The sequence below is a fragment of the Lepus europaeus genome, chromosome 9 (genome assembly GCF_033115175.1).
Source record: "Lepus europaeus isolate LE1 chromosome 9, mLepTim1.pri, whole genome shotgun sequence".
Taxonomy (NCBI): Eukaryota; Metazoa; Chordata; class Mammalia; order Lagomorpha; family Leporidae; genus Lepus; species Lepus europaeus.
In genome coordinates this window covers 23,675,861-23,689,509 of record NC_084835.1, presented here as the reverse complement: position 1 = coordinate 23,689,509, position 13,649 = coordinate 23,675,861, and the positions used below count along the sequence as shown (strand labels likewise).

Sequence of the window (13,649 nt, the reverse complement as noted above, 5' to 3'; positions counted from 1 at the left end):
GGGAGACCAGGAGAAGCACCTGGCTCCTGCCATCGGATCAGCGCGGTGCGCCGACCGCAGCGCGCCGACCGCGGCGGCCATTGGAGGGTGAACCAACGGCAAAAGGAAGACCTTTCTCTCTGTCTCTCTCTCACTGTCCACTCTACCTGTCAAAAGTAAAAAAATAAAAAATAAATAAAATATAAAAAAAAGAAAAGATTATTTGAGGCTGGCCCAAGTGCTTGGGCCCTGCACCCCATGGGAGACCAGGAGAAGCACCTGGCTCCTGCCTTTGGATCAGCACGGTGCGCCAGCCGCAGCATGCCGGCCGCAGCGGCCCTTGGAGGGTGAACCAACGGCAAAAAGGAAGACCTTTCTCTCTCTCTCTCTCTCTCTCACTGTCCACTCTGCCTGTCAAAAAATTAAAAAAAAAAAAAAAAAAAGATTATTTGAAAGGCAGTTAGAGAGAGACCTTCCATTTGCTGATGCACTCACCCAAATGGCCATAGTAGCCTGGGCTGGGGCAGGCTGAAGCCAGGTGCTTGGAACTCCATTCTGGTTTCCCACATGTGTGGCAGGAGCCCAAGCACTTGGGCTGTCTTCTGTTGCTTTCCCAGGTGCATTAGCTGGGAGCTGGACTGGAAGTGGAGCAGCCAGGACTTGAATCCATGCTCATGTGGGATGCCAGCATCACGTTCAGCAGCTTAACCCCGTGGTTCCACAGTACTGGCCCCACTAAATGATACCATTGTATGGGAGCACTGTCAAATCTGCAGTCTGTTCTTGACCAAAATGTCTGTGTAAAGCAGCACTTCATGTGTTGCTGGAAGTGTCAAAATCCATTTAGTAGGGGGTCTAAGAAATAGGAGAGGACGGGCCTGGGGAAGAAGAGGTTAAAAGAAAGAGGTACTGAGATTTTCTCAGAAATCACAAACGATAACAGATTTCAAATTTGAAGAGTGCCAAGCATGACAGAAAAATTAAGCATGAATCTAGACAGAAAGATGAAATTGAAACTAGCAACAAAGATGGAGAAAATTGCCGATTATTTTGAAAGAAAAAGTCACTTATAAAGGAATAAGAAGCAGAGTAATAGCAAACCTAAATAGCAACTGTAAATCTAGTAACTTTTCAGGCTCCAAAGGACTTTAGAAGTGTCTAGCCTGTTAAGCTATTAACTAAATGTAAAGATGAAGTCATTTTTACTTGGCGAGGTTTTCAGCACAGTGCTTCTCTTTGAAAATCTGTTGGAAGAAGTTTCTGCTGGAGGTACAAGGGTACAAGGGATGGCTTTGGAATAAAGAATTCTTCCTCGGCCGGCACCGTGGCTTAACAGGCTAATCCTCCGCCTTGCGGCACCAGCACACCGGGTTCTAGTCCCGGTTGGGGCGCCGGACTCTATCCCGGTTGCCCCTCTTCCAGGCCAGCTCTCTGCTATGGCCCAGGAAGGCAGTGGAGGATGGCCCAAGTGCTTGGGCCCTGCACCCCATGGGAGACCAGGAGAAGCACCTGGCTCCTGCCTTCGGGTCAGCACGATGAGCCGGCCGCAGCGGCCATTGGAGGGTGAACCAACGGCAAAAAGGAAGACCTTTCTCTCTGTCTCTCTCTCTCACTATCCACTCTGCCTGTCAAAAAAAAAAAAAAAAAGAATTCTTCCTCAAGAGACAGCACTGCAGACTTCAGAGGAGGAGGTGTTTAGTTTTAAATTAAGGACTTCTGTTTATTAGAGAGTAAAAAGACAGACCACAGAGTGAAAGAAGATACTTAGATCCAGAATTTCAAAGAAACACAAGTCAAGAAAAAGAGCCTGGTAGAGAAAGAGACACATGGAGATGGGCGTTGTGGCACATTGCTGCCGCCTGCGATGTTGGCATCCCGTATGGGCACGGGTTCAAATTCTGGCTGCTCCACTTCCAGTCCAGCTGCCACTAATGTGCCTGGGAAAGCTGTGAAAGATGACCCAAGTCTTTGGGCCCCTGCACATGTGGATGGCCTGCAATGGAGTTCCAGGCTCATTGCTTCAGCCTGGCCTGGCCCTGTCTGTTGTGGCCATTTGGGGAGTGAACTAGCGGATGGAAAATCTGTCTCTGTTACTCTGCATTTCAAATAAATAAGTATAACTTTTTTAAAGGAAACAAAAAAAGTAAAATTATGTGCATATTCTACAGCTCATCCATCCCAGCCCTAGGGAAACCACCAAGATAAATACAGCCCATGTTCACTTAAAGGATGTTTGTGACAACATTGTATGTCATAGTCACAAACATCGGAACTAACTCAGATCTGCACCCTCGGATTAGATTAGATTACAGAAAGAGATTGAAGTGTGTCCACCCAGTGGACCTCCATACAGCAATGCATAGAATCCTTGTTGAGTCTTGTGGTTAATGTTGAATGACAGACACTGGACACAAAGCAGGTGTACTCTATGATTCTGTTGTAACAAAGCTTGATGTGCTTTGATGGGAAAGCTGCCCCCTACAATGTGAAGCAAGGAGCCGGGAGCTTCTTCCAGGTCTCCCACTTGGGTTCAGGGGCCCAAGGACTTGGGCCATCTTCTATTGCTTTCCCAGGCCACAGCAGAGAGCTGGATCGGAACTGGAGCATCTGGGACTCGAACCGGCCCCCATATTGGATGCTGGCTCTGCGTCCACTACGCCACAGTACCAGCCCCAACACTGTCTTTCAAATTAATAAATAAATCTTTAAAAAAAGAAAAAGAACTTTGGAGACAGGTAATGCAGTACTGCAGCAGCAGCTTCCTGCATGATTAGAAATGTAGGTGCTTCGTCTGGTTGCTCTGTTGTGTGTGGTTTCTGCATCACAGGTGGCCACTTTATGGTCTAGTGACTGATAGAGCTTCGGGAATTATACTTGTGAGCTGGTAGCTGGGGTTGGGGAGTAGGACACAGATTTCCTTTAAAAAACATCTCCTGGGGCCGGCGCTATGGCGTAGTGGGTAAAGCCGCCGCCTACAGTGCTGGCATCCATATGGGTGCCAGTTCGAGTCCCAGCTGCTCCTCTTCCTATCCAGCTCTCTGCTATGGCCTGGGAAAGCAGTGGAAGACGGCCCAAGTCCTTGGGCCCTGCACTCATGTGAGAGACCTGGAAGAAGCTCTTGGCTCCTGGCTTTGGATCGGTGCAGCTCTGGTCATTGTGGCCATCTGGCGAGTGAACCAGCGGATGGAGGACCTCTCTGTGTGTGTGTGTGTGTGTGTAACTCTGTCAAATAAATAAAGAAGGATTCGGGCCATCTTCTGCTTTCCCAGGTCAAACTAGTAAAAAATTAAAAATGTTTAAAAAGCACGAAGTAAGAAGTCTAAGCTAAGTGCACCTGTAAAATACAAATGTAGGCTTGTTAAGCTCACTCATCAGAAGACAAACTCTCAGGTCAGATTTTTGAAAAAAAGTACATATTATCTGTAATATGTTATCAAGGAAGATAGGAAGGTTAAAATGGGAGGAACACCAAGGTGGGTGTTTAGCCTAGCCAGGAAGTGCCTGGGTTCCGTACCCTGCTCTGGCTCCTGACTGTAGATCCTGGGAAGCACTGGTGAGGGCTCAAGTGATTTGTTTTTTTAAAGACTTACTTACTTACCTATTTACTTGTTTATTTATTTATTTGAAAGGGGGTGGTGAGAGGCGGAAGATCTTCCATCTGCCTGCTCACTCACCCAAATGGCCACAACAGCCAGGGCTGGGCCAGGCTGAAGCCAGGAGCTAGGAGCTTCTTCTGGGTCTTCCACATGAATGGCAGAAGCCTAAACACTTGGGCCATCTTCCCCTGCTTTCCCAGGCCATTAGCAGGGAGCTGGATGAGAAGTGGAGCAGCTGGGACACAAACTGGCGCCCATATGGGATGTCCACATTTCAGGGCAGTGGCTTTACACTGCCACACCACAGTGCTGAGCCTTGTAACTAGGTTCTTTCCACCTGCATGGGGGTCATGGATTGTATTCCTGCCTTTAGCAGGCAGTGCCAGATGCCAGAACGTGCGTTTCACTGTCCTGTCTTCCCTCCTGCGTCTGCCATGGCTGCTCAGCCGTGGGTAGCAGACTTTGCTGCCATGGAGGTGGCTGGGGACTACTGCTGTCATTTTGGATAGGTCTGAAGTGTGTGCTTCAGCTCCTGTGTGGTAGCAGCGTGCACCCTCCGCTCTCAGGAGGGCTCATTCTGTAGCTGCCTGAATTCTTGGGCTCCTTTGTAGTGTGAGGAAGAGACTGACAAGCAATGCACCTCTCAAAGAGAGGACATTTCCCTATGGGAAGGAGAGGCTGGGGGCGTCCTCTTGCCGTCTCTTTTGCTGTGACTTCAGATTTGGGTAGAACCCAGTTCCTGACGCCTGCTTAGGCCCCCTGGATAATTTCCTGATGTCTGCCAGCTGCTGATGTGGACGCAGGGTCATACGTTATCTTTGCTGCCATGTGCTTGCTTCTCAGGAACCCCGGTTGTGATCATATCCCATTGGGTTGGACACTGTGCTAGGAAGATTCACTTTCTTCTGTAGGTTCTTATACAGATTTTAAATAGAGGATCAATAAAATTGATTGCAATTTCATTTGGGCAGTTAGTGCTTGAATTAATATATGTGGAAATAGGAACAAATTTAAAATAAGGAGTTTGAAAGATACTGAAACATGAAACAAAAGTGTAATTTGTGTTTAGCAAATTTGAAGAAAAAGAGAGAAGATGGCATAGTGAAACCAAATTAGCATTTTCCTGCTTTAATGTCTTTTTTTAAAAAATTTATCTTTTTTTTTTTAACATTTTTAAAGATTTATTTTATCTATTTGAAAAACTTACGGAGAGAGGTAGAGACAGAGAGAGAGAGAGAGGTCCTCCATCCGCTGGTTCATTCCCCAAATGGCCGCAACAACTGGAGCTGGGCTGATTCGAAGCCAGGAGCCAGGAGCTTCTTCCAGGTCTCCCAAGTGGTTGCAGGGGCCCAAGGACTTAGGTCATTTTCTACTGCTTTCCCAGGTGCATTAGCAGGGAGCTGGATGGGAAGTGGAGCGGCTGGAACTATAACCAGTGCTCATACGGGATGCCAGCGCTGCATGCCTGGGCTTTATCCTGCTGCGGTACAGCACCAGCTGTTCCTGCTTTACTGTCTTTATAGCTAGCTTTTATTTTTCATCAAACTTTTTTTTTTTTTTTTTTTGACAGGCAGAGTGGATAGTGAGAGAGAGAGACAGAGAGAAAGGTCTTCCTTTTTGCCGTTGGTTCACCCTCCAATGGCCGCTGCGGTCAGCTCATCGTGCTGATCCGAAGGCAGGAGCCAGGTGCTTCTCCTGGTCTCCCATGGGGTGCAGGGCCCAAGCACTTGGGCCATCCTCCACTGCCTTCCCGGGCCATAGCAGAGAGCTGGCCTGGAAGAGGGGCAACCGGGATAGAATCCGGCACCCCAACTGGGACTAGTACCCGGTGTGCCGGCGCCGCAAGGCAGAGGATTAGCCTGTTAAGCCACGGTGCTGGCCATTCATCAAACATTTTTGAGGAAAGCCATCTCTTAGTGCCATTTTTCAATGCCTTTCACTAGTAACTTGAGAAGGTAGTGAGTTTATGATTTGTAAATCAAACATGGATGCCTGTGTTGTATCACAGTGAAAGATTCAACATATGACCCTGTGGACTGATGAGACAGGAAGACCAAGTAATTGCTTTGCTCTTACTCAAGCTTTTTGTAATTTATTTTTTCAAAATTTTTATTCATTTTATTTTAGAGCCAGAGACACCTTCCATCTCCTAGTTCATTCCCCCAAATGCTCAGGATAGGGAACTTAATCCAGGTCTCCCAAGTATTTGAGCCATCACCTGCTGCCTCCCAGGGTGAGCATTCACAGGGAGACGGATTCAGAATTGGGAGTAGAGCAGAGCTGGGACTCAAACCGTGACACTCTGATATGGGATGCAGATGTCTCAGGTCCAAAATGGCTGGCAGCTTTTTTTTTTCCTGAATATTTATTTATTTGAAAGGCAAAGTGACACACTCATGTCTTCCATCTGCTGATTTACTCCCAAAGTGACTGCAACAGCTAGGCCTGGGCCAGGTTAGGCTGAGGCCAGAAGCCAAACATTCCATCTGGGTCTCAAGTGCTTGGGCCATCCTCCACTTCTCCCAGGTGCGTTAGCATGGATCTGGGTTGGAATCTGCACATCCAAGTCTTGAATTGGTACTCTGATAGGGATATGTGTGTCCCAAGTGGTGGCTTAACCCTCTGTGCCACAACAGCAGTCCTTACAATTTATTTTAACTGATTATAGAAAATGTCTACTTCTTGAAAAGGGACCTACACATAAAGTAGGGCTTACTTTTTGCAAAAAGTCAGTAGCATTGTTTCTACTTCTCTTCCTTAGATCAAACACTGCGCCTAGCAGAAATTTTACTACCTCTCCAAAATCATCAGCAAGTCCCTATTCCTCAGTGTCTGCCTCTCCCATTGCAAATGGTGATGGCACTAACACCTCTGGGATGCACAGTTCCGGTGTCAGCAGGGGGTAAGAGCAGGCCCCTTTCCTTTGCTTCCTTTTCTGGAGTCCTGCCCCGGCCTGTCCCTGGTAGCTCATGGCCACTGCACTAAGCATAGGTGGATGAGAGTTCCCCACGGGAGGGTGCAGCTTGTGGCTTCTCAGTCCGCTTGCTCCCTGCAGTGCAGTGGGCCTCCTACCTCTGACCTCCGCTGCTTGTCTTCCTGCAGGCTGGGGTCCTCCGCACGGCTTTGTCAGCAGTGGTCTCGGGGTCCCTGCATTCGTGTCTGAAGGGATGGGCTGGTCCGGTGGGCAGAATACTTGGAGGGGACCGTTCCCGGCTGTGGTATAGCCAGGCCGGTTAGCCCTCTGGATGTCTGTGATCCTTCCTGCTAGCTTTTCAGGAACAGCTGCCATACACCATAGACTGGGCGGAAGATGAGAGTGTGGCAAGAGTGTACGTGAATGCTCAGGCCCAGCCAGGGTCGGTGTGGCCTGCTGGGCGGTGGTGGCCCAGAGCTCTTGATCTTGGTAGCCAGAATGTTCAAAGGGATACAGAGTTAGCATTTGCCAAGCCTGAGAGAAAAACATTCAAATAACATCTTGCCCCTTCAGGTGCTTGCCACCTACTAGCTTAACCTGTCATCCTGGGCTTGGAGAGCAGAGGCTGGAGGGGAGGAGGGAGAAGGTGCACCGTGCAGTTCCAACCAGGCCTGAGTTTGAGAAGCCCCTGATGCCCCTAAAAGGTATCCTTAGGGCGTGTGTACAGCACTCACCTTCCCTGCTGGTCTGGGTTGTGTTTTCCAGTGGATCTGGCTTCTCTGCTTCCTATAGTTGTCAGGAGCCTCCGTCGTCTCACGTGCAGCCTGGCCTCTGTGGACTTGGAAACCTGGGAAACACCTGCTTCATGAACTCCGCTCTGCAGGTAGAGGGGAGAACGGACGTCTGAATAAGCCTGCCCTGGGCTTGGGTGGGAGCGCGCTGCTGAGGTGCTGGGGGCCTCGCTCGGGGCTTGTCAGTGCCTCGGTGGCCTGCTGTCAGGCCTTCGGCTGGTTGGTGCAGCATGACTGCCTCAGTGTTTGCAGCCAGAACATCGTGTCGATCCGTTCTGTGTTTGGTTTTACCAGTGTTTTGTTTGCCTTTTGTTGACCATTAGGCTATGATCTGCTTAGCAAATATCGGAGTGCTTGCCTGCTTTGATCTCTTAAAGAATGAGGTGAACTTGGAGGAGTTGGGGCCGAGCTGAGTTATGCCCTGCTGACTGCAGCGTACCCGTTCTCTGAGGATAACTGCCCCATCCGTTTCCCTTCCTGGAGAAACTTCTAAATCTTCTCTTTGAAACGTCATCTATGCACTCATCAGATATTCGTTGGCTACTTAGTACGTGAAACCCCACGCTAGATTAGGTTTCTAGGATTTAGGATCCAGCTACAAAGTTAAGAGGGCACAGTCCTCAAGCCTGCCCTCACTTCTCAGACCAGCTGCAAGTTTGAGGGTTCCCAAGATCACCTTCAGATTTGATAATTTACTAGGATGCATAGAACTCATTTGAAGCTATTAATACTTATAATTAAAATCTGCCAAGGGAAGAAGAAGAATCGGCAGAGCCCAGGAAGGTTCCAGATGCAGCGCTTCTTTGCTCTCCCCTGTGGAATCAGGAATCATGCTTGTAACTTTCCTGGCATTGGTCTTACTGACATGCACAGAGTGCTGCCCCCAGTGGAGCTCACCCAAGCTTCCCTGTTCAGAATTTTTTTGGAGGCTTCATTACATAAGCATGATTGATTGCCCCGGTAGACTGATACCATGTGACCCAAAGCCCTCACCTATTGGTTGTTCTGAAGTGGCTGGGCCCTAACCTGTAGAGTGGATATACTAGTATGATTAGTTATTCCTTCCTGAAATCATTTTTTTTTCTTTTAAGATTTACTTGAAAGTCAGAATTACACAGAGAGAGGAGAGGCAGAGAGAGAGAGAGAAAATCTTCCATCTGCTGGTTCACTCCCCAAATGGCCACAATAGCTGAAGCTACGCCAATCCGAAGCCAGGAGCCAGGAGCTTCTTCCAGGTCTCCCACGCGGTTGCAGGGGCCCAAGGACTTGGGTCATCTTCCACTGCTTTCCCAGGCCATAGCAGAGAGCTGGATTGGAAGAGGAGCAGCCAGGACTGGAACCGGTGCCCATATGAGATGCCAGTGCTTCAGGCCAGGGCGTTAACCTGCTGCGCCACAGCTCTGACCCCTCCTGAAATCATTATTGTTAGATTATCCAGTATGACTCAATGCCTTCCAGGCAAACAGACAGTCCTACCAGGCATAGTATTCCAGGGGCCAGTAGATGACTTCCCAGAAGCTAAGGGTGGGGCTGGTGCTAGGCATAGTGGGTAAAGCCAACGCCTGCAATGCCAGCATTCCAGATGGGCGCCAGTTTGAGTCCCGGCTGCTCCACTTCCAATCCAGCTCTCTGCTATGGCCTGAGAAAGCAGTGGAAGATGGCCGAAGTCCTTGGGCCCCTGCACCCATGTGGGAGACCCCACAGAAGCTCCTGGCTCCTGCCTTTGGATCGGCGCAGCTCCGGCTGTTGCAGCCAACTGGGGAGTGAACCAGCAGATTGAAGACCTCTCTCTCTGCCTCTCCTTCTCTTTCTGTGTAACTCTGAATTTCAAATAAATAAATCAATCTTTTCTTAAAAAAAACTAAGGGCAAAAGTCAGACATTCTCTTTCGGCAAGGCAAGGCAAAATTATTTATTATACATGGGAACTCTGGTGAACAAATCAAACTCTTTTGGTAAAGTGTTTTTTTTTGTTTTTTTTTTTGCGGGGTTGGGGGGAAGAGCAACAGAATACAGGAAAAGACAGGATTTTGATTCACTGGTTCAACTTTCTAAACGGCTGCCCCAGCCAGGGCTATGCCAGGCCAAAGCCAGAAGCCAGGAGCTCCATCTGAGTCTCCCATGGCTTACAGGGACAAAGTACTTGGAACATCTTGTGCTGCCTTCCCAAGCATGTTAGTAGGAAGCTGGATGGGAAGTGAACTAGCTGAGACTCAACCAGCACAGCAGTATGGGATGCTGGCATCACAGATGTGGCTTAACCTGCTGCACCGCAGTGTTGGCTCCTTCCAAGACCTAAAATCTAACTTTGAAATTTTTGGGACTATAAGGGGAAGGATAAAAGATTTGTTAAAAAAAGGATTAGATAACTATTGGGTTTGAAGGTTGATTAAAAAAAAAAAAAAAGATTTATTTATGTGAAAGGCAGAGTTAGAGTGAGCAAGAGAGATCTTCCATTCACTGGTTTACTACCCAAATGGACGCATCACCCAGAGCTGGGCTGATCTAGAGCCACGAGCTTCTGGGTTTCCCACATGTCTGCTGGGGCCCAGGAACCTGGGGTGTCCTCCACTGCTTTCCCAAGTACATTAGCAGGGAGCTGGATCCAAAGTGGAGCAGCAGAGACACAAACTGGTACCCATGTGGGATGCTGGCGCCACAGGGGGTGACTCTACCCATTACACCACAGCACCGGCCTGGTTGAAAGTCGTTTTTTTTGTTTTCCACTTGGGAAATTGCTTAGTGGTAAAGAAAAGAGATTTGTGATTTGGCTTTTCATGGGTAAGTTTTCCCAACTTGCTCTTTCTGTCTTTTTAAGATTGATTTATTTGAAGTGCATAGTGATCTTCACTCCCCAAGTGGCTGCAACAGCCAGGGCTGGGCCAGGCTAAAGCCAGGAACCTGGAACTCCATTCTGGTCTCCCATGTGGGTGGCAGGGGCTGAGTACCTGTTATTTTCCCGGGCACATTAGCAGGGAGCTGGATCAGAACCAGTGGGCATGGCAGTGTCAGCAGGTGGCATGTTAACCCACTGTACCACAATGCTGGCCTCTTCTCAATTCTTTTTACCCTTTGTTTTCCTTGACTGTTGAGTGAGGGTGATAATAATGAGGAATTTCATAGCTCTGCATTGGAGTTTTATTGGATGAGTTAAGCTTCTATCACAGGATGCTAGGAACAGAACATATGAAACCCAGTGGAAATGGGAGGAAAAGAACAGAAATTAAGGAAGTACAAAGAAGATTTTAAGTGCAACCAAACATGATTCTTTGAAAAAACTTAACACTGATAAACTTATAAGAAGACTGATCATCAGCCTGGCTTTGTGACTCAGTGGATTAAGCGGCCAACTACACCACCTGCATCCCATATGGGCACCAGTTCGAGTCCTGGCTGCTCCACTTCAGATCCAGCTCCCTGCTAATGTTCCTGGGAAGGTAGCTGATGACAGCCTACAAACGTGGTCCCCTGCTACATGGGATCCCCGGATGGAGTTCCAGTCTCCTAACTTCAACCTGGCCCCTCTCCCACTGTTGTGACCATTTGGGGAATGAATCAGTGAACGAAAGATCTTTCTCATTCTGCCTTTCAAATAAATAAATCTTAAAAAGAAGACTGAGCTGGTGCCGCGGCTCACTAGGCTAATCCTTTGCCTGCAGCGCCAGCACCCACGGGTTCTAGTCCCAGTTGGGGCACCAGATGGCCATGACAGCTGGGGTTGGGCCAGGCTGAAGCCAAGAGCCAGGAGCTTCTTCTGGGTCTCCCACATGAGTGACAGAGCACCAAGCACTTGGGTCCTCTACTGCTGCTTTATCTAGGCCATTAGCAAGGAGCTGGGTTGGAAGTGGGGCAGCCAGAACACCAATTGGCGCCCATGTGGGAGGCCTGAATCACATGTGGCAGCTTTACAACTGCTACAACGCAACACTGACCCCAACTTAATAACATTTTAGCAAATTAAATTCAGTGACACCTAAATGAAAGTGATGACATATAACCAAATGGTGTTTGCACCAAGAGAATTATATTGGTTTAACACTTGAAAAGTTAATCAGTGTCATATAGTAACAGAATAAAGTTGTATGCTTATCTTAACAGAGAAAAAGGTAGTACCAATATTTATTTTTTTCTCTTTTTTAAACTTAGATATTTTAAATATTTTCTTTAAAGATTTATTTACTTATTTGAAATGCAGAGTTACAGAGAGACAGAGGCAGAGAGAGTGAGTTCTTCCATCTGCTGGTTCACTCCGCAGGTGGCAGCAACGGTCACAGCTGTGCTGATCTGAAGCTAGGAGCCAGGAGCTTCTTCCCAGTCTCCCATGTGGGTGCAGGGGCCCAAGGACTTGGGCCATCTTCTACTGCTTTCCCAGGCCATATCAGAGAGCTGTATCAGAAGTGGAGCAGCCAGGACTCGACCTGGTGCCCATATGGAATGCTGGCACTGTAGATGGCAGCTTTACGTGCTACACCACAGTGCCTCCCCGTCTATTTTTGTTTTTTTTTTAAATTTATCTTATTGGCCGGCACCAAGGCTCACTAGGCTAATCCTCCGCCTATGGCGCCAGCACCCCGGGTTCTAGTCCAGGTTGGGGCGCCAGATTCTGTCCCAGTTGCTCCTCTTCCAGTCCAGCTCTCTGCTGTGACCCGGGAGTGCAGTGGAGGATGGCCCAAGTGCTTGGGCCCTGCACCCGCATGGGTGACCAGGAGAAGCACCTGGCTCCTGGCTTCAGATTGGTGCAGTGCGCCAGCCGCAGCACACTGGCTGTGGCGGCCATTTGGGGGGTGAGCCAACGGAAGGAAGACCTTTCTCTCTGTCTCTCTCTCTCACTGTCTAACTCTACCTGTCAAAAACAAAATTATTTTATTTACTTGAAAGTGTTAAAGAGAGAGGGAGAGGTAGGAAGAGAGAGAAAACGGAGAAGAGAGAGGTCTTCCATCTGCTGGTTCATTCCCCAGATGACTGCAGCGGCTAGGGCTGGGCCCGGCTGAGGCCAGAAGCCAGGAGCTTCTTTGGGGTCTCCTACTGTGGGTGCAGGCTTGGGCCATCCTCTGCTGCTTTCCCAGGTGCATTAACAGGGAGCTTTGGAAATGGAGCAGCTAGGACTTGAGCCGGCGCTCGTATGGGATGCCAGCACTGCAGGTCGGGGCTTTCTCCCACTGTGCCACAACACTGGCCCCCAATATTTAGTTTTGAATTTGAAAAGCTAAAATATTACTTACTGACCTCTGTACTGTGCAGTTCTCCTGTTTTTTCCCCTCCTGATTTTTTGATTCTATTGGGATATATTGCCTTCACCTTATTTATATTTTGGCTTTTTAGGAAATGCTGAAATTCCCCAGTCCTTTCTATTGAAAAAATCTTAAAAAATATTATCTTCCATTAAATAAAGACTTTTGCCTTCAGGTAGCTGATTTCAAAGATAAATCTCGGGCAGTTTGTGTGCGTTTCTCCAAGACCGTGGCGCTCGGAGCTGAGCCGTGGTGTGGTCCATCACTTTCATCTCCACCAGGCTATGCCTCACTGCTGTGAGCCCTCAGAATCTGCCGAGGCTTCGTTTTGCTGGGGTTGATCTCGGCGGCGCTTTCGAACTCGGTTCATCTTGTCTCTGTGCTCTCTGGGTGGAATGTCCACTCAGATCGTGTTCTCTTTCAGTGCCTGAGCAACACTGCACCGCTGACCGACTACTTTCTCAAAGATGAATACGAGGCTGAAATCAACAGAGACAACCCCCTGGGGATGAAGGGGGAGATTGCAGAGGCCTACGCGGAGCTCATCAAGCAGATGTGGTCGGGGAGGGACACTCATGTGGCACCTCGCATGTTCAAAGTATGTTGAGATCCGCTTCCTTTTTCCTGTGCAGGGGAGAGAGGGTTAGTGTTGTGATGAGGTATTCCTTTGCTCGCGCTTTGGAATTCAGATTCAACCCTGATGCTGTCTGACCCCTCTGTTCTGTCGTCAGTCTTAGCGTCCTCAGTGCCTGTCCCTGGGTTGGGGATGCTCAGAAACTTTCTGTGCTGGCACCAGGTTCTTGTTGTTTTTTTCCCTGTTTCTTTTTTTTTTTTAAATTTTTTAGCAGGCAGATTGGACAGTGAGAGAGAGACAGAGAGAAAGGTCTTCCTTTGCCGTTCGTTCACCCTCCAATGGCCGCCGCCGTAGGCGCGCTGCGGCCGGCGCACCGCGCTGATCCGATGGCAGGAGCCAGATGCTTCTCCTGGTCTCCCATGGGGTGCAGGGCCCAAGCACTTGGGCCATCCTCCACTGCACTCCCTGGCCAGAGCAGAGAGCTGGCCTGGAAGAGGGGCAACCAGGACAGGATTGGTGCCCCGACCGGGACTAGAACCCGGTGTGCCGGCGCCGCAAGGCGGAG

At 48.9% G+C, this 13,649-nt stretch overlaps 1 protein-coding gene across 3 annotated transcripts in view; it reads left to right on the top strand.

Moving 5' to 3' along the window:
- Nucleotides 1-13,649, top strand: part of USP4 (ubiquitin specific peptidase 4) — a 49,277-nt gene that overhangs the window by 14,176 nt on the left and 21,452 nt on the right. The window contains exons 7-9 of one of the 3 annotated variants that reach the window (XM_062200862.1): nt 6,337-6,477; nt 7,255-7,372; nt 12,935-13,108. In XM_062200862.1, the coding sequence (XP_062056846.1) occupies nt 6,337-6,477; nt 7,255-7,372; nt 12,935-13,108 (433 nt within the window). Of the gene's footprint in view, nt 1-3,013; nt 3,228-6,336; nt 6,478-7,254; nt 7,373-12,934; nt 13,109-13,649 lie in introns of those variants that run through there. The other 2 variants (XM_062200863.1, XM_062200864.1) reach the window with 2 other exon arrangements.